Genomic DNA, 19229 nt, shown 5'->3' with positions numbered 1-19229 from the left:
ATCAATTAATCAGCATTCACCAACCGACAAGTAAGAGCTTGAGCAAAGCCATTCTAATGTAGAGTCCATTTTTAGCTTGTCTAAAATAAGCAGCCCTTGGGTCCCCATCTACATCCACTGTTATCTACAATTCACAAACAAAACTCTACTTAATTATATTATATTATATATAAAACTAAAAACAAAAACAAGACAAGAATTTGTACCTCATCAAGCCTAGGGAGAGGATGCATGACAATGGCATGTTTCTGCATGACACCTAATACATCTCTACTAATAATGTATTTCCCACGAGCTTCCTCATAAAGATCGTTTCTCTCTCCAAAATGTTCCTTCTGGATGCGAGTCTGATACACCACATCACATTTCGATGCCACTTCCTTCAAATCAGCACTTTCTTCCCATTCAACTCCCTTTAATGTTAAGTACTCTTTGATGTCCTCCTAAATTAATCCATCAAGACATTCACACCTTCTTTTCAGATACATATAATATAATATATAATATATAATAACTGCATACTGTAACGACCCAATTTTCATGTCCGAAAATTTCATTTTAAAATATTACTTTAGAAAACATTAATACATAAAAACATTGTTTGATCACACCATAACACATCGCAAACCATGTTTTAAAAAGTCAAACCATACATCCCATCAAAATATCAGAGTACAATCCCAGTGAATCTCGTAAATGCGGAAACCAGAGTGTGTGCATGATGTGCCACTACCGCGCCGGCTCCTTCCCCTTCGGTGAAGAGGTACCTGAAAACAAAATTGTAAACGTAAGCACAAAGCTTAGTGAGTTCCCCCAACGTACCACATACCATACAAACACATAACATACGTACTGTCAGGCTATTCCGGGGTGCCTGACTACCCGGTATGGCCATTCTGGGGTGCCGACCTACCCATACGGCCATTCTGGGGTGCCGTTCTACCCGTGTCAAGCCATTCTGGGGTGCTGACTACCCATGTCAAGCCATTCTGGGGTGCTGACTACCCATCGGTCCTAACAACCGATCCGTATGGGTAGGACGGCACACCATACGGCCATTCTGGGGTAGGACGGCACCCCAAAATTGCGACTGGGCGCTCAATGTAATTCACTAGTTCTACCCTCTTGTTCCTCAAAGCCTTTGACTTCCTGTCGAGAATTGCAACTGGGCGCTCAATGTAATTCAAGCTGTCATCAACCTGAATATCCTCCAATGGTACTACCGCTGAATTGTCCACTAGGCACTTCCGCAGCTGCGAAACATGGAAAGTGCTGTGGATCTGACTGAGCTCGGCTGGCAGATCCAGCCTATACGCCACCTTGCGCACCCGGGCTACAACCCTGAATGGCCCGATGAATCTTGGGCCCAACTTGCTCCGCTTCCTGAATCGAATGACGCCTTTCCAAGGTGATACTTTCAGGAGAACCATATCCCCGACTTGGAACTCCAAGTCGGATCGACGCTTATCGGCGTAACTTTTCTGCCGACTCTGAGCAGTCTGAAGTCTGCTCCGAACCTGCTGGATCCTCTCGGTCGTCTCTAGCACCACCTCGGTGCTTCCCATGACTCTCTGGCCAACTTCACCCCAACATATCGGTGTTCTGCACCTCCGCCCGTACAACATCTCGAACGGTGGTCGGTCAATACTCGCGTGATAGCTGTTGTTGTAGGAGAACTCAGCCAAGGGAAGATAGGTATCCCAGCTACCACCGAAATCCAACACACACGCCCGCAACATGTCCTCCAAAGTCTGGATGGTCCGCTCACTCTGACCATCTGTCTGCGGGTGAAAGGCGGTGCTAAAATGCAATCGAGTGCCCAACTCGTTATGAAACTTCTTCCAAAATTTGGAAGTGAAACGTACATCCCTATCCGAGATCACCAATACCGGCACCCCGTGCCGCGCCACGATTTCCCTGATATAGATATCGGCCAACTTCTCGGCCGATATGCTCTCCTGAATCGGAATAAAGTGAGCACTCTTGGTCAGTCGGTCTACGATGACCCAAATCAAATCCACTCCACGCGCGGTTCTGGGAAGCTTTGTAATAAAATCCATGGTGATATCTGATGGGTTTTGGTCATAAGACATCCTATGTGCTCATACAAACCCTAATGCTTGGATCTAGGTTTCTCTATTGTACATGCTTTGAATCCAAGACTATAAACCCTAATTCTAGCATTCAAGTAATCATATTAATATGTAATTAGGTTTAAGATCATACCTTGATTGTTATGTAGCAATAACAATCCCAAATCTCCTTGTAATGACTTTGGAAGGCTTAGAGTCACAAGTGTCACTCCTCTAATGGTTTACAAACACCATAAGCAAATGGAGAAGGTATAAAGAGAGAGGTGAGAGGTTAGAATTCGTATCTAGGACCTCTTGGGAAGGGATACACGAATTCATGACCCTAGGGGTGTTTATATAGGTGTAGAGATAGGGTTTCAGTCATTATCCTTATCTAGTTGATTATCCATTAAGCAACCAATAAGATAATCCTTGAATCCTTATCATACTCGAATTCTAAGGCTTTCCAACCTTAAATTCGTCCACCATATAAATAAGATAATCCTTACCTTATTTTGTAACTATCACATAATTACAAATCAGCCCCTCTAGTTTAATTAATTACATTTGATCACAAAACTAATTCTTAATTAATTATTGACCAATATTAATTAAACAAATATGATTTCTCCTTTAATATATTATTCTTATAACATATTAATAAATCATATTATCCTCTCTCTCTTTATTCATTTCTCCAATCAAGTTGCTTTGGTGAAGGCAACCCAAAAAGACCATGCACCATCGGGTCAAGTACATACCAAAATAGTTATGGACTTAGACACTAATCCAACAGTCTCCCACTTGGATAAGTCTAACAACTATTATGCGTATGACTTCAGATCCTGATCTACAATCGTAGCTTTCCAAAGCCGCTGTCAACTCTGATCATATCAGATACGCGTGTCCTTAGATAAGGGATCATATATTCCTCCATTCTAGATATCGTATGAGATATGATTTCTAATCATTCTCTTTGTACTATATCTCAATTTCCGATTTATGACGACAGACTAATTGAACAAATCAAATTAGCCCTAGCCCGGCCGAGCATTTACGTATGTCATCACTAAACCATCGAGGGGCCCAAAGATATCGCTTTTATCCTACCTTGGATAAAAGGAACGGATAAACTTTGATACAATGCTTGCTTGCACTTACTAACCAAATCACCCACAACAATATGTTTTATAACACCAAGTTACTAGCGCGTTTACATATTATCAATGTGCAACCAATTAGCAAGATACAACTCACACATCTCGGTTTCAAGAATATAAGATGTTATCGTCTCACTAATCACTCGAGATAGTGATCCAAGTGAGCGTGGGTTTAATCCAATGCTCAAATCATATTCATAAGCACTCATGAACGTTGCAGCAAACATTTGCTTATGTCTAATACTCTTCTAGACAATCCACACACCAATTCACGACAGTCTTCATTCATATCTACTTCCAACATATGAACGACTGTGGCCCGTTTGAATAATTCGATTATTCTTAATAAACTCAATTATTCTGGAAGTCAAAACATGCAAGGTGAAACACAAGAATAATACTAATCCCATATGGCCTCAAACCTTTGAGTATAAACAAAACACATTTTATTTATCACCATATCGATTACTCATTATTTGTCGTTTCAGGTAATCAACTTTATACTTGAATTATTACACTTGTCCCATGCTCCTAGCATGCACACAATGTTTACCTATGGTTCTTACTTTTGTGAAATAGACAAATTGAACACGTTTCCAATCATTCTCATTTTACACTCCAAATCCATTTTCTTAAGTGTAAGAATATCAAATTCTTGTTACTTGTAGAATATACTAGATTCTAACACTTTATGCAACGATCCTTTTGTAATGTCACTGCACCAAAGTCTCAAAGACTATTGCCAATGATATTACAAAGTCCTCTATCGGAGATTGTTACAAGACAATTCCTTAGATATGATGTCTCTCTCTCAAAGTACATTCCTTTGAACATCCTTTTGCATAAAAGTTTCTAATCTAGACATAGATTTTCAGTATTTACTTCCTAATATGAACACGCTTCCATATTTTCCTCATGACAAATCATTCATAATAGAATCTTTTCTATTTGTAATGATGTCGATATTGTCCATCCAATATGGAAACATTTCCATATTTTCCAATACTATACTTCCAACTACTCACAAGCGACCAATCCTCGTCGAACTTTGGATTGTTCTTTGATAGTTGTTTAATTATTTTTAGTCAAATCCAATTCTTGTCCCTTTTCCCTCTGAATGCACTAGACATTTGGAAAATTTTAGAATGGTCAAACATTAAAGCATTTGCAATCGATCCTATACCCGAAGCGTATGAGACACGACGCACAATGTTTTATTTGCTATGTTCTCAAAATTCGAATTGTGAAGAGGAATGCCGTAATCATAATCGAAACTTTAAGAACACACTATGTACCCTTGACTAAGTTTATTAACATTTCTCAACCTAATCCTTTAGATTTGAAATGAAGCATAATATTCTCTCCCTTAATTATAGCAAAACAACTTTATAACTCTTACAACTTTGCAAAGTATGACTCTTGTTTTCTATAATTAATATTGCCAACTATGCAATACGTGCCTTAATAATCATACAATCATAACATTTATTCTCCCACTATCATGATGATTATTATAAAACATAACACTTATGCTCCCACTAGCTTCGATATGTATTCATAAACATCTTAACTTTCAGAAAAACAATACCTATTGAATTTCTTAAGTCCATGTTTCTAATACTTAGTGCTTTGATAATCTTTTATCAAGGCTTCTTGAACTTATACACCTTTGCCTTAGATAGTTCATATGTGTGTCTTAACAATTAAGACTAATTGCCAAACCTCACAATTCAAATTATGGAAAGGGATGTCGTAACCATGATCAAATTCGAGAATGCAATTTTACAATCACTATCTTCTTAAAATCTTTCTTAGTGAAAGCATTTTCTCACAATCATTTTCATGAAGGAGGAAATCTTATGACACTTAGATTTAAATGGTGTATTTGTTCCTATCCATGTGAATTTGTTAAAACAAATTTTACAACAAATTCAGACTCATATGGACCGAACTTTCTTAATCTTGATTTCTTGCCTTATGGTAGCACAGCTGCCCACCACGTCTTCCAAGTAGTTGAGCATCTCACCTTTTTCCTATCAATGTACCTTTCATTGATCAAGGTCCTTGCCTTTTATGCATTCAAATGAGAACTCATAGGACTCACATGCATGATTAACTTGATTGGATTGGCACAGAAACAAAATAATGTCTTCACGATAGGTTGTAAACCTCAACTTGTGTGCTAGTGATGATCGATAAGGTTTATCTGATTTGTTCTTGAAACCTTTCAAGACCATTAAGACTCCCACTGACTCCTTGAGATATAAGATTCTCTTCTCAATAAACATTTGTTGACAACCAAATATTCAAGAGTTAGTGTAGCTTTTATCAAAACACTTCATAAATTGGTCTTAGTTGGTCTCTGTCTTATCCACGACATCACAACTTTCCACAATTGATGAATGTTATACTATTCACTCAATGTCACAATCTTGACTTTAAGACTTGTTTTGGAACGAAGTATGATTGACTTCTTGATTTGACCATTTCTTCAATCTTTGATTCCTCTTCTTGGACATACAATTGTACCAAGACTCACTTAGAGGATCAATTGAGATATGGTTCTCAATCATTAAGACCTATCATAAAGCATAAAAGGTACTCTCCCTTCTTCTTAGAATGGAGAAACTTTTATCTCTCTGCCTACTTGATTCTTCTTATTCGTTTTGCTATTGATCTAAACCCTTTAATCAATTCAAAATTACACTTAATCTTGTAAGTGTAATCATATTTACTAAGCCTTTAGTAAATCATGACGAATATCTTTGTTACTGTTATGGTAAACTCGATCAACACACAACTTTGTGTACTCGATCTCCTAGTCCTTCACTTGACACTTTGTCAATGAATTAGTCTAATTTCCAAATATGAAATTTCTCATTCATCGTACAACCAAGTTGCGTGATTCCAAGTTTCTGTCCAATTGAAACTTGGGCGATGAGAAACTCTCCCTATTTGGTAAATTCTTGACATTTCCATAACTAAGAATCATATCCATTCGTTGTAGAAATATGCAAACATCAATTTTCATAACGATTTCATTGCAAGGAAGTAAACAAATAAATAAGTCAAACAAAATTTATTTTATTTATAAAAGCAGCGGAAAAACATTTGTCCTTACAATGCAAAATCTATTGAAAACTATGTAAAAAGAAAATTTCTAACAACTCTATCATAACTATCTAAGCTCAAAATCCAATCTTCAAGTCCATGAGATCGAGATCCATCTCTTGTGATTAGATTCATCTTGCTCTCTTATCAAGCTTCCTTTCTTTTCACCGATCCTTCAAAACATTCAAATGCAATCTTATCACATCATGTATTAAGAATCAATGAATAGGAACTTAATGGAGTTAGATAGTGGATTCTTACCTAAAGCGTAGTCATACTTTTGACTCTCCCATCTCTTAGATCTCTTAGGTAAGTAGGGCAACTTCGTCTCCAATGCCCCTTCTCTTGGCAATAAAAGCAAATTGACTCCTTTGGAACAACACATGGAACTACTTCAGACATCGCCTTTCTCTTATGATCAAACTTTTTGATCATTGCATGTCTTTCATTGCCATTGTCTATATCCACAGAGGTCTTGAAGGCAGATTCACCAATCAACTTTGCTTTTCTATTGCGCCAAACCATTGTTGATTCAGCAGCAATAAGCATGTAGGTGAGATCTATAAGTGTCACGTCGTGGTTCATCATATAGTACTCTCTTACGAACTCACTATACGAGTTAGGAAGTGACTGAAGAACCCAATCAATAGCCATCTCTTTACCGACAACGGATCCCATCATTCTTAACCTATCAATGTGTGACTTCATCCCTAAGACGTGTGCACACACCGACTTGCCCTCTTTATGTTTACTTGCCAAAAGGGCTTGAGTGATATTGAACTTTTCAATTTTACAATCTTGTGGGTTTGGGAGAATAATTGGAGGAGGAGGAGGAAGTGAAGCATGATTTCTTGTTCCTCGATCGAATCGTGGAATATCATCTTCATGTGGAATGCTTGTTCCACGGGATTGAGAAGACCATAGTTGTTGAACTTTGACATCGGGAGAAAAATGAATTCAAGTTAGTTGATTGATTGAGTCCTTGGTAAATCACCCAAATGAAATTTCAAGGCTAGGACCCAACACAATATCCTACAACTCGGGAGAGGGATGCCGTAACCCAAATCGCAGAACATTTGAAGGTAAGTGAATGATGATTCACTAATTTCCACCATGAAAAACGAAAAAGAAATTTAAGTTTTAAATCTATGAAAACTCCTAGATCCTTTGAGATTCATTGAACATTTCAATGGCATGTTTAAATCTCGATATTCCCCTTTAGTTTGTGACTGGGATGCCGAGGATCACAAAGCGGGTGTGAATAACCATGCAAACTACATGGTGCCCTCACATGTTACAATCACCTATTCGATGTGCCGGTAAACCACACACGCTCCACCGAACTATGACAAACATTTAGTCACCCTTTGCTACCTTTGCTTAGAACCATTTAGTGTGCCGGTAAACCACACACGCTCCACTAACGTCTTCGCAAGGGCACAAAGTGTAATTTCATGGAATTGCATCAATTCACTTTGCCTAAGTAACTAAGATTGGGAATTTGAAAAACATTTAGTTACTTGGTATTTCATTATACTTATAATGGAAGGTTTCATCCTATCCTACCCGTTCGGCTAACGACCCTCCACTAGTCAAGAGTGCGGTGGGTAAGAGTGGATACCCATTCAATCGCCATTTTATAGGCAATTTCCTTAAACACCCCTTATAGACCAGCTTCGTGAATGAGGCCTACTAACGGTAAGACTGACTTTTACTCATACATATATATAATGTTAGACTTTTAATGTTATATATAGTATAGGGTGTATTTTATACTTTTAAAATACTATATGGTTAACTTTAACAATTACACTTTTAATTCAATTAAAAGGTTAACCTAAACCTTTATGGATTTATTAAATCTATTTTAATTATACTCCTTAATTAATTAATAAAACCATAAGGGTGTGATTTGAACTTTTCAAAACATTACTAGGGTTTTAGAATTTAACATTTCTAATTAAACTTTTAATCAACTTTTAAATTCCAAAACTTGATGGCAAGTTTTGAAACATTTCAAAACATTAGGGTTTTAACTATTTAAATTTCAAAACTTTAAAACTTTTGGGTTCAAATTTAAACTACAAAACCTAAAGGGGAAAATATGAAACTTTTCATAACAACAAGGATCAAATAACAAATAATCTAAACTAACATTTAGTTACATAATTATCCATATTTGATTTGTTTAATGATTTCTTGCAAAACAATTTATCAATTTACTCAAAATAATTAATCAATTATCTTATAAGGAAACAATTATCTTGTTAATTGATAATTATCTTTAATTAGATCAAGAATATAGTCATATATATCATAAAATCAGATTTATATTGATCTAACATGATAAGGTAACTATCCAAATGCAAAAACAGCAAGAAATCCCGAGATAAGCATTATCTGACGCTCGAACTCGCCGAGTACCACACTGTACTCGCCGAGTTGAGGTCTACTCGCCGAGTTCCTCAGCCATAAAGCCCAAAAAACGATTTTTCAGTTATACAATGCATCAATACAATTGAAACCAAGCTAGGCTCTGATACCACTGATGGGTTTTGGTCATAAGACATCCTATGTGCTCATACAAACCCTAATGCTTGGATCTAGGTTTCTCTATTGTACATGCTTTGAATCCAAGACTATAAACCCTAATTCTAGCATTCAAGTAATCATATTAATATGTAATTAGGTTTAAGATCATACCTTGATTGTTATGTAGCAATAACAATCCCAAATCTCCTTGTAATGACTTTGGAAGGCTTAGAGTCACAAGTGTCACTCCTCTAATGGTTTACAAACACCATAAGCAAATGGAGAAGGTATAAAGAGCGAGGTGAGAGGTTAGAATTCGTATCTAGGACCTCTTGGGAAGGGATACACGAATTCATGACCCTAGGGGTGTTTATATAGGTGTAGAGATAGGGTTTCAGTCATTATCCTTATCTAGTTGATTATCCATTAAGCAACCAATAAGATAATCCTTGAATCCTTATCATACTCGAATTCTAAAGCTTTCCAACCTTAAATTCGTCCACCATATAAATAAGATAATCCTTACCTTATTTTGTAACTATCACATAATTACAAATCAGCCCCTCTAGTTTAATTAATTACATTTGATCACAAAACTAATTCTTAATTAATTATTGACCAATATTAATTAAACAAATATGATTTCTCCTTTAATATATTATTCTTATAACATATTAATAAATCATATTATCCTCTCTCTCTTTATTCATTTCTCCAATCAAGTTGCTTTGGTGAAGGCAACCCAAAAGGACCATGCACCATCGGGTCAAGTACATACCAAAATAGTTATGGACTTAGACACTAATCCAACAATATCTTCCCATTTCCACAGTGGAATGTCCAACGGCTGCATCTTACCATGCGGTCTCTGATGTTCGGCCTTGACCTTCCTGCAGGTCAAGCACCGCTCTACGTACCATGCCACATCCCGCTTCATGCAGGGCCACCAATAGTTCAGACGAAGATCCCTATACATCTTCGTCGCCCCGGGATGGATAGAGAATATGGACTTGTGTGCCTCATCCATCAAAATCTGGCGGACGCCCCTGTGATACGGCACCCACACCTTATGGTGTAGTGTCAATAGACCCCGGCTATCATAATCAAAAGAGGATACCTGACCCACCACGCGCTCGCTCTTCCGATGCTCCTCCTTGATAGCCTCCTGTTGAGCCTCCCGAATTTGCTCCAATAGGGGAGTCACTACGGTCATCCTCAGGCATACGTCCTTGATCGGTTCCGCCTTGCGGCTAAGCGCATCGGCCAACACGTTGGCCTTCCCCGGGTGGTAAAGGATCTCGCAATCATAATCCTTCACCACATCCAACCACCGACGCTGCCTCATGTTCAGATTCGGCTGGTCCATGAGATACCTCAGACTCTTGTGGTCCGTGTAGATGGTACAACGAACCCCGTAGAGGTAATGTCGCCAAATCTTAAGGGCGAAGACCACGACCCCCAACTCCAAATCGTGCGTTGGGTAGTTCGCCTCGTGGGGCTTGAGTTGCCTCGAAGAGTAGGCAATAACATGCCCCCTCTACATCAGAACTGCGCCCAACCCCGAAATGGACGCATCACAATAAACCACAAAATCCTCTACGCCCTCAGGCAGGGCTAGGATCGGCGCCTCACACAATTTCTGTCTCAACATCTCAAACGCAGCCTGCTGCTCGGGTCCCCACCGAAAGACCACGGCTTTCTTCGTCAGTCGCGTCAGGGGTACGGCTATCTTGGAGAAATCTTGGATAAATCTCCGATAGTAGCCCGCTAATCCTAGGAAACTCCGAATCTCAGATGGAGACTTCGGAACCTCCCATCTCATCACGGCCTCAACCTTGGCCGGATCGACCAGAATCCCGTTCTGGTTGACGAGGTGCCCAAGAAACTGCACCTCACGCAGCCAGAACTCGCACTTGGAGAACTTGGCATACAAGCTCTCCCTCCTCAGGGTCTCTAACACCTCCCTCAGATGCTCCTCATGCTCCTCCTGGGTCTTGGAATAAACCAGGATGTCATCGATAAAGACTATCACAGACCGATCCAGCATCGGTCTGCAAACGCGGTTCATGAGATCCATGAATGCGGCAGGAGCATTAGTGAGCCCAAACGGCATCACCACAAACTCATAGTGGCCATAACGTGTCCGAAACGCGGTCTTCTGCGTATCCTCCTCCCTGACCCTCATCTGATGATAACCGGAACGCAGGTCAATCTTGGAGAACCAAGATGCTCCTTGGAGCTGGTCAAAGAGGTCATCAATCCTCGGGAGTGGGTAACGGTTCTTCACCGTCACCTTATTCAACTTCCGGTAATCTATACACATCCGATGCGACCCATTGATGTGCACAAAAGTACCCATTAATTTTAATATTTATAACCTAACAATCTTAGACTAACTATGCACTTATAGGCAGTGTACCTAGTCAGATTACAGTATAGCTTAGGTAAGTCGGGTGTCGATCACAGGGAACGGTGGATCAATTTAATATATCTGATTATAGGTCACACGAAAAGAATAAAAGACATAATTTAATAAACCTCAAACTAATAATTAATTACCCATCCTCGATAAACTAACAGGAAAACAAATCTCTTTAGGTACTTTGGTTTAGACTAATTCCACCTTGAAAACATAAACAATTGCATACACAAATTCATTTATTCATGTTCACCGATTCCTAAATTGATTAGATTCATGTTCACTATAACTAATACTTTAGCAAACAAGTTAATTCAAACAGTGATCAATTGATTAAACTAACATGCTTCCTAGTGTTCAGTTCGTATCAAGCAAGACTTGTAAATTTAGTTAATTTAAACATTTAATTAACCTCTTGTTGATGGTCATCAAACAAGGCTCACACATTAACTTACTTATTCCCAAGTTAATCCTAGTTTCACATTCGTTATTTCTAGTCTTATAATCTCAATGGTCATCAAAAATCATAAGAGACAAGCAAATCAAGCAGGTTTTCATACAACTTAATTCACTTAACAATTAACAGCAAATAATCATCATTAACACATGAGGATCTTTGAACAAGCTTGGCAAGATAAATTAAACACAAATAAATTATTTAACATAACAATTAGTCTAAGAATCAAAACTTCATTCAACCATAAACACAAAGTAAAAGGTTTTTACACCCAAATCAGAAACTAAATACAAAAAGTACCATAAGGAAGTGCTAAACATAGTCACGTTAGCAATCCATATGATTACCGACATGTATCCGCTCTCCAATCCTTCAGATCTCTGCTCCCGTTAGCTTAACGGCCTTCCGGCCGCCTTCTAGACCCTCAAAACGGCTTAACAAAAGTTAATTGTCGACTAAATTAGGTTAGAAGTCGAATCCCCCCTCCTGGTTAGCTAAAAATCGACATTTATAATCTTTGTGGCCGACCTAAGTACGCTGGGCGTACTTAGGATTACGCAGCACGTACTCTGGATAATCACGCGATCCAGTCTATCCGGTGCAAGCATGTATGCGGGGCGTAACCTTAAGGTACGCGGGGCGTACTCGCTACCTCAGCATTCTTTTCTTTCTTTCAGCTTCTAAGCCCGGTTTCCGCTTCAATCTTTTCTTTTGTGCTTTATCGACAACAAATAGCTGCAAAACATAATTCAAAGTATTATGAGTACTCTTTAGTTCTAAAATAGAATAAATAAGGCCAAAATATTAAGATAAAGTGCATAAAAATATATATAAAAATACACATATCACCCATCCTTCTTCTTCACAAATAGAATCGGGGCTCCCCAAGGCGAACTGCTCGGACGAATAAATCCCTTGTCCAGCAGCTCTTGCAGCTACGTAGACAACTCCTGCATCTCGGGAGGGGCCAACCGATACGGTGCTTTGGCTATCGGAGCCGCACCGGGAATAAGATCAATCCTGAACTCTACCTGTCGCTCCGGAGGTATCCCAGGTAGTTTCTCCAGGAAAACATCTGCAAAATCTCGAACCACCGGGATCTCGCTCACGGTCGCCTTACCCGCCTCCCGGGTATCCATCACATACGCGATATATCCCGCGCATCCCTGCTGAAGATAACGCCTAGCCCTCGCTGCTGAACATACAGTGGGTCCACACTGTGGCCGTTCGCCATGAATCACTAACTCTCCCCCGCTTAGGGTCCTGACTCACACTAGCTGCTGCGCGCAATCTATCACTGCCCCATTAGGGCTCAACCAATCCATGTCAATAATCACCTTGTTCCCACGTAATGGAATGGGAACCAAGTCTACCAGGTAACGCTCCTCAAACAGTCGCAGAACGCAATCTCGAAACACCATCGATGCTTGCACCGATCGATCGTCAGCAATCTCTACCTCTAACGGGCAATCTAACTCGCCTGAAGTCTCATGAAACCTCTTGCTAAGCGCAAGAGAAACGAACGATCGGGATGCACCCGAGTCGAACAATACCTGAACTGGGATGCCATTCACATGGAACGATCCTAATACATATATATATACACGGAGCACATATCAATATCATAACAACATAAAACATAAGATAGAAGGAAAGAATGATACCCGTCACCACATCGGGCGCGGCGCGTGCCTCCTCTGTAGTCAGCTGGAATGCTCGGCTCCTCACCACCAGAGCCTCTTCCTTGCCCTGACGGCCATCTGTGATCCGCAGGGTTGCTGGAGTTGGCGCCTTCACTGGCGCTGAAACTGTCAACATGGGGAAATTGGCCTTCTTGTGGCCCCTCTGGTTGCAGTGGAAACACAGCAACTCCGATGTCTGAATAATTGTCGCAGGAGCAGTGCAATCCCTGCTGATGTGCCCAAACTTGCCGCACTTGTAGCAGCCTGACGATCCCATCCTGCACGCCCCCTCGTGCGGCCTGCCGCACTTCCTGCAGCGGCTCGGTCCTGACTGGCCTTTCGGCCTCCCATCTGATCCCTTGGGCTTCTTCCCCGAAGCCCCTCCTGCCTGTCCCTCCTCAGATTTCCATTTCCGGATGTGCTCCAAATCTATCTCTCTCTCCCTTGCCCTGGCGATCATAAAGTCCAAGGTAGGGCAAGCCAAAAAGCTAACATGCTCCCGGATGTCAGCTCGAAGCATATCGTGATAACAAGTCCTCCTCATATCCTCGTCACCAGCATACTGGGGAACCAAAAAAGCCCTCTCTCGGAACTTGGCGGTGATCTCCGCCACAGTCTCCGTCGTCTGTCTCATATCCAGAAACTCCCTGGCTAGCTGCTGAAGCTCGACAGCTGGCGCAAACTCTGCCCTGAACCTGGTCACAAAGTCCGACCAGGTCATAGCCTCGATAGCTGAGGCTCCCAACGAGTCACCCACTGACTCCCACCAATCCCGGGCTCGGTCCCGTAAACACCCCACTGCGTATCTCACCTTCGACCCCTCGGGGCAGAAGCTAGTCAGCTGTGCAGACTCGATGTCTGCAATCCATCGCCTGGCAGCAATGGGGTCCTTTACCCCATGGAAGTCCGGCGCACCACTGCCCCTGAAGTCCTTGAAGGACAGTGTGCGTGACCCCGACTGGCCAGATGCCAAATCGCTCCTGAATGCCCGCAGGCGATCCTCCATCAACTCCATGATCCCTTCCTTGATCGACCCGAAGATAATGGGAGTCGACTCAAGGATGCCCCTGGTGATCTCTGACGCGATGAACTCGCGTAGTCCCTCATCTATCGGCTCGGACCCTGATCCCGAACCTGACCCCTCTCCAGAACCGCCGTCCACCGGCCTCGATCGAAGCACCACCATTCTGCAATACATCACAACAATCATTAGATATACTGGTGCTCCCTGAGGAATCATAGCTACTTACAAGTTCCCTGGTCTTGTCTTGGCCTTCCTTGGTTCGGGTACGGATCCTCTACTTTCAGTAGTACGGGCCCATACTACCTTCCACATCTATCCGTACCTTCTTCAAGGACTGCCTCGACTCCACCAGATCCCTTACACTAAGGCTAGTTACTACTATACTCATTCCCGGCTCGCCCTAGGGAAACCTCCGGCTCTACTCGATTCAATCCTCAGCTGCTGCAGGCCTCCTTGTAATGCCAATTAACCATCACCCGAACACCATCACATGCGGCGAGACTCAGATAATCCTTCGAGTACCCGACTCATCCCTACAACCGTTGGACTCAAACAAGAGCTGCGCAGTAGGATCAAATATGGTACTTTAAGATCATTCAACTCTGATCACATGTGGTGTGACGTATTCACCTAATGGCTAATTCCCATTATTCGGAGTCCCACGTAGCACGAAGCAAGCAGCATTCGGACAAGGGAAAACGACTTCAAACAATTCCGCTCTCATAGAGAGGATCTGAACTAGCACACCATGTTATCTTATACTACCAGGCAAACCCTAACAAGCTACCCTACTGTTGTCTACACTATACAAGCATGCAATTCACATATAGGTGGAACACATAAGGCAGGCACATAAGGCATCATTCCTAGATCCTTAGCCCTATTCTAGCATGCTGCTCTACAAAAGCTGATAAACATAACATAAACTGGTATGGGTACTTTGGGGAGTACTTACTTGAGCTCGGCCGGTCGCGCACATCACACACACTTTTGTTCTTTCTTAAACTCTTTTCTCGTTGTTCGAAATCATTTTCTAAAAAAAATTCTTTAAATCCCTAGATTTGAGTTCAGACACCCCCGAAGGTGAGTCCGAATCCCTCAAACCAGGGCTCTGATACTAACTTGTAACGACCCAATTTTCATGTCCGAAAATTTCATTTTAAAATATTACTTTAGAAAACATTAATAAATAAAAACATTGTTTGATCACACCATAACACATCGCAAACCATGTTTTAAAAAGTCAAACCATACATCCCATCAAAATATCAGAGTACAATCCCAGTGAATCTCGTAAATGCGGAAACCAGAGTGTGTGCATGATGTGCCACTACCGCGCCGGCTCCTTCCCCTTCGGTGAAGAGGTACCTGAAAACAAAACTGTAAACGTAAGCACAAAGCTTAGTGAGTTCCCCCAACGTACAACATACCATACAAACACATAACATACGTACTGTCAGGCTATTCTGGGGTGCCTGACTACCCGGTACGGCCATTCTGGGGTACCGACCTACCCATACGGCCATTCTGGGGTGCCGTCCTACCCGTGTCAAGCCATTCTGGGGTGCTGACTACCCATGTCAAGCCATTCTGGGGTGCTGACTACCCATCGGTCCTAACAACCGATCCTCGGGGACTGGTCCCCTCCCGCTACCTCTATCGCATAACATAACAGGCCAAGATACAAACATATCATCACATACTATCAGATGTTTCTGGGGTGTCTAGCTACCCTGCGGTCCTAACAACCGAACTCTACTACTATCGCATATAACGTATCATGATAGCATATAACATATCAGGTAATAGCAAACCTAGATGATATCACAAAGACAATCATCTATCATACGTCTCCTACTGGTGGGCCGGCATTGTGGCCTTAGACCCACCACTACTGGAAGGTAACTCACCTCAAAGTAGCTGCTGAACTGATCGGGAACTAACTGACTGCTGCTGCTCCGGAAATCCTCCGGCTGCAATTCCCACAACATACTCAATCAAACACTGCTAACTGTCCTTTGGGTAAAATGATCATTTTACCCCTGGTCTAGTTCTAAGTCAAGGTTAGAGTCAACTTTCAGTTGACCCGACTCACCGAGTTGGCTCTCCAACTCGTCGAGTCCCTATCAGACGATTGTCCTGAGTCCCTGTTTCTACTTGTCGAGTTAGGCTATGACTCGACGAGTTCATCTTCTAGACTGACGTTCAACCTCTTCATCCTACTCGCCGAGTTGTATGAACAACTCGTCGAGTTCATCTTCATCCGAATAACACTTATGCTAAGACTCGCCGAGTTGTATGAACAACTCGCCGAGTCTGTTCTTGATCTATGAAGATTGCCTTGGACTCGCCGAGTCAGGGCATTGACTCGCCGAGTCCTATCATGGGTGAGTTCAGCTTCCAACTCACCGAGTCACCCCCTGTGACTCACGGCTCAACTCGATACATCATAAAGGGACCAATTCAGTGACTCGCGACCAGACTCGTCGAGTCACATATACGACTCGCCGAGTCGCAGCCATGCATCCATCAGATACACCGATTTGCTCGATTCCAGTCCATGCCATTCACAGATCTGGGCTTCTAGGACACAAATCACACGTAAAGTTTCCAACTTTACGTGTAGATATTCACCAATATGGATTTTAAGGCTCAAAGTGCACCAAAAGATGTAGATTTAGGGCTGTCATGCATTATGACCCCATAAAGGCATTAGATCCAAGCTCCAAGGACTAAATCATGCCTAGATCTAAAGGCTAACAACTTATTACAACCCACAAAGCACAAACAAGCTTGGGGAAGAGCCCAAGAAGGACTCCTATGAAGCTAAAAGAGATTACAAGCTTGAAAACAGAGGGGAAACGAGCTATACCTCAAGGAAAACGTTGAGATGACACAAAGATGCCTGGTCTCCTTCTCCTCTTCTTAATCTACTCTTCTTTCTCCTCAAAATCGGAAACCAGGTGCTACACATACCTTCATCTTTACAACTTCCAGAGAGACAAAGTAGATCTTGACATCATTGTATTTGGCTAAAAGATATGCAAGAGAGCGAACTTTTCGCCCATTTGCAAGATCCCCAATAAGTGCGACTTTGATTCCATCCAACTTTCCTATCTCTCTTTCAATGGTGTACACATCAAGAAGAGCCTGAGAAGGATGCTGACCTGGACCATCTCCAGTATTGATAACAGGAATGTTAGCTGTCATCGCTGCTCTTCTGGTAGCACCACTTTCAAAATGCCTCATTACAATTATATCCAAATACCCTTCGACAGTTCTAATAGAATCTGAATCAAAATAAATAAATAAATAAATAAACTCAGAATGGGAGAAAGAAGATGAAAGAAGGCACTACCTTCAAGTGTTTCTCCTTTTGCAGTAGAAGAGAATTCGCGTGCATTTTCTGTTGTTAAAACTTCGCCACCTAAGCGCTTCATTACTGACTCAAATGAAAGCCTGGTTCTTGTTGAAGGCTCGTAAAAGAGAGTAGCTATTCTAAAAGGGTTTAAGTTTAAGCTTGGAACGAGATTCAAGTAAGCCAAATTCAAGATTCATGAAATTCTAGGGCACACGAGGCTACATGTCGCCTGAATTTTAGTCTACCGGAGTTTCGACACATAAGTCCGACTTTTACGCTTTCGGAGTTGTACTTCTTGAGATATTTTCAGGCGAAGAAGGCAAGTGAGGAACGAAGGAAGGAGTGTCGATAACTAGGCAAGGCGGCAGTCGAATCTATGGAGGGGGAAGAAAGGATCGTAATTAGGGCAAGAAGGAAACAAAAGTGGAGGATAAAAAAGAAGGCGGGTGTTCAAAATTTTAGGGTTTTCATTTTCCCCCTATCTACTAAACGCGCTTTTCATTAAAATTATAATGCAACACTCATAAAGGACGCCCATTTAAGATACAGCGCCCTCCGTGTTTTTAATTTTTTCTCGTATGACGTTATTTTAAGGGCACACAATAATGCGTGACCTAAATCCTTAATTTTTTTGAAGAGATGACACTTTTTTAACGTCACTCTCCTTTACGTAACATAAATCAATGAGTGTCGTGGTTTGCGCGTCGTAAAAGGCTATTTTTCTTGTAGTGATTTGAGCCTTAGAAGGAAGTTTGGTGTCCATTTTGTACATTATGAAGGAGTTAGAAGATCTTGAAGTTTCTAAGCTTGGAGTAGAGGTCTTGGATCCAGAATCATTATCCATTTTGCAAGAGTTTGAGGTATCAAGTTCTTATCTTGATGGCTAAATGTTTAGATCTTTCTTTTTGGGTTAATTGTTATATTTGAGTCATGGGTTGGATGGATGTTGGGATTAGGACGTCCCAAAGCCTTATTCTTTTATATTTGGGGTTTTCATGGACCCTTTTGGTATAAAGGTGCCAACTTTATGGATTTAAGGGCTTAATGCATTCTTTAAGTCCTTTATTAAGCCCTTTTTGAGCATTTAAGCCTCTCTTAGTCATGCATGAGCGTAAAGTTGGAAACTTTACGTTGTCTTCTAGTTGTAGGGTATCAGATCTGCAATTTGGGGCTTTGTCTTTGAATACTAAGTGTTTAATGGTTAATCCCTCTTTCTTTTAAGACTAGGGTTTGGGCTTGGATCCATTTCGGTGGTTCTTATGGGTAAAGTTGGAAACTTTACCCTTCTAGATCTCATATTGGTCGATATCTGAGTGGTGAAGCCCTTGAAGTCATCAATGTCGACTTAATGTATTAAGATGTCGGTTTTTGGTGAACTCGACGATTTTATGGATAAACTCGAAGAGTTGGC

At 41.3% G+C, this 19229-nt stretch overlaps 1 protein-coding gene across 1 annotated transcript; it reads right to left on the bottom strand.

Annotated features, from left to right (window-relative positions):
• Positions 1–16: 16 nt before the first annotated feature.
• On the bottom strand, positions 17–18662 carry LOC145002439 (aspartate carbamoyltransferase 1, chloroplastic-like). Its single transcript, XM_078961716.1, has 5 exons — positions 18589–18662; positions 17816–17955; positions 17434–17747; positions 207–443; positions 17–124 (listed from the first exon to the last, which is right to left on the bottom strand). The coding sequence occupies exons 1-5, from the start codon at positions 18660–18662 to the stop codon at positions 17–19; spliced, it is 873 nt and encodes a 290-aa protein (XP_078817842.1).
• Between the last annotated feature and the right edge of the window lie 567 nt (positions 18663–19229).

Source organism: Lactuca saligna, chromosome 6, assembly GCF_052625555.1.
Source record: "Lactuca saligna cultivar CGN05327 chromosome 6, ASM5262555v1, whole genome shotgun sequence".
NCBI lineage: Eukaryota > Viridiplantae > Streptophyta > Magnoliopsida > Asterales > Asteraceae > Lactuca > Lactuca saligna.
Note: the sequence above shows the minus strand (reverse complement) of the source record. Positions and strands in the feature narration are given on the sequence as shown.

Excerpts from the sequence above, each read along its gene's own strand:
- LOC145002439 (XM_078961716.1), bottom strand. The coding sequence starts at position 18,662 with ATGGATAATGATTCTGGATCCAAGACCTCTACTCCAAGCTTAGAAACT. Across the intron at positions 17,748-17,815 it reads AAAAGGAGAAACACTTGAAG|ATTCTATTAGAACTGTCGAA; the intron begins GTAGTGCCTTCT and ends ATTTTGATTCAG. Across the intron at positions 444-17,433 it reads TGGAAGTTGTAAAGATGAAG|GAGGACATCAAAGAGTACTT; the intron begins GTATGTGTAGCA and ends GGATTAATTTAG.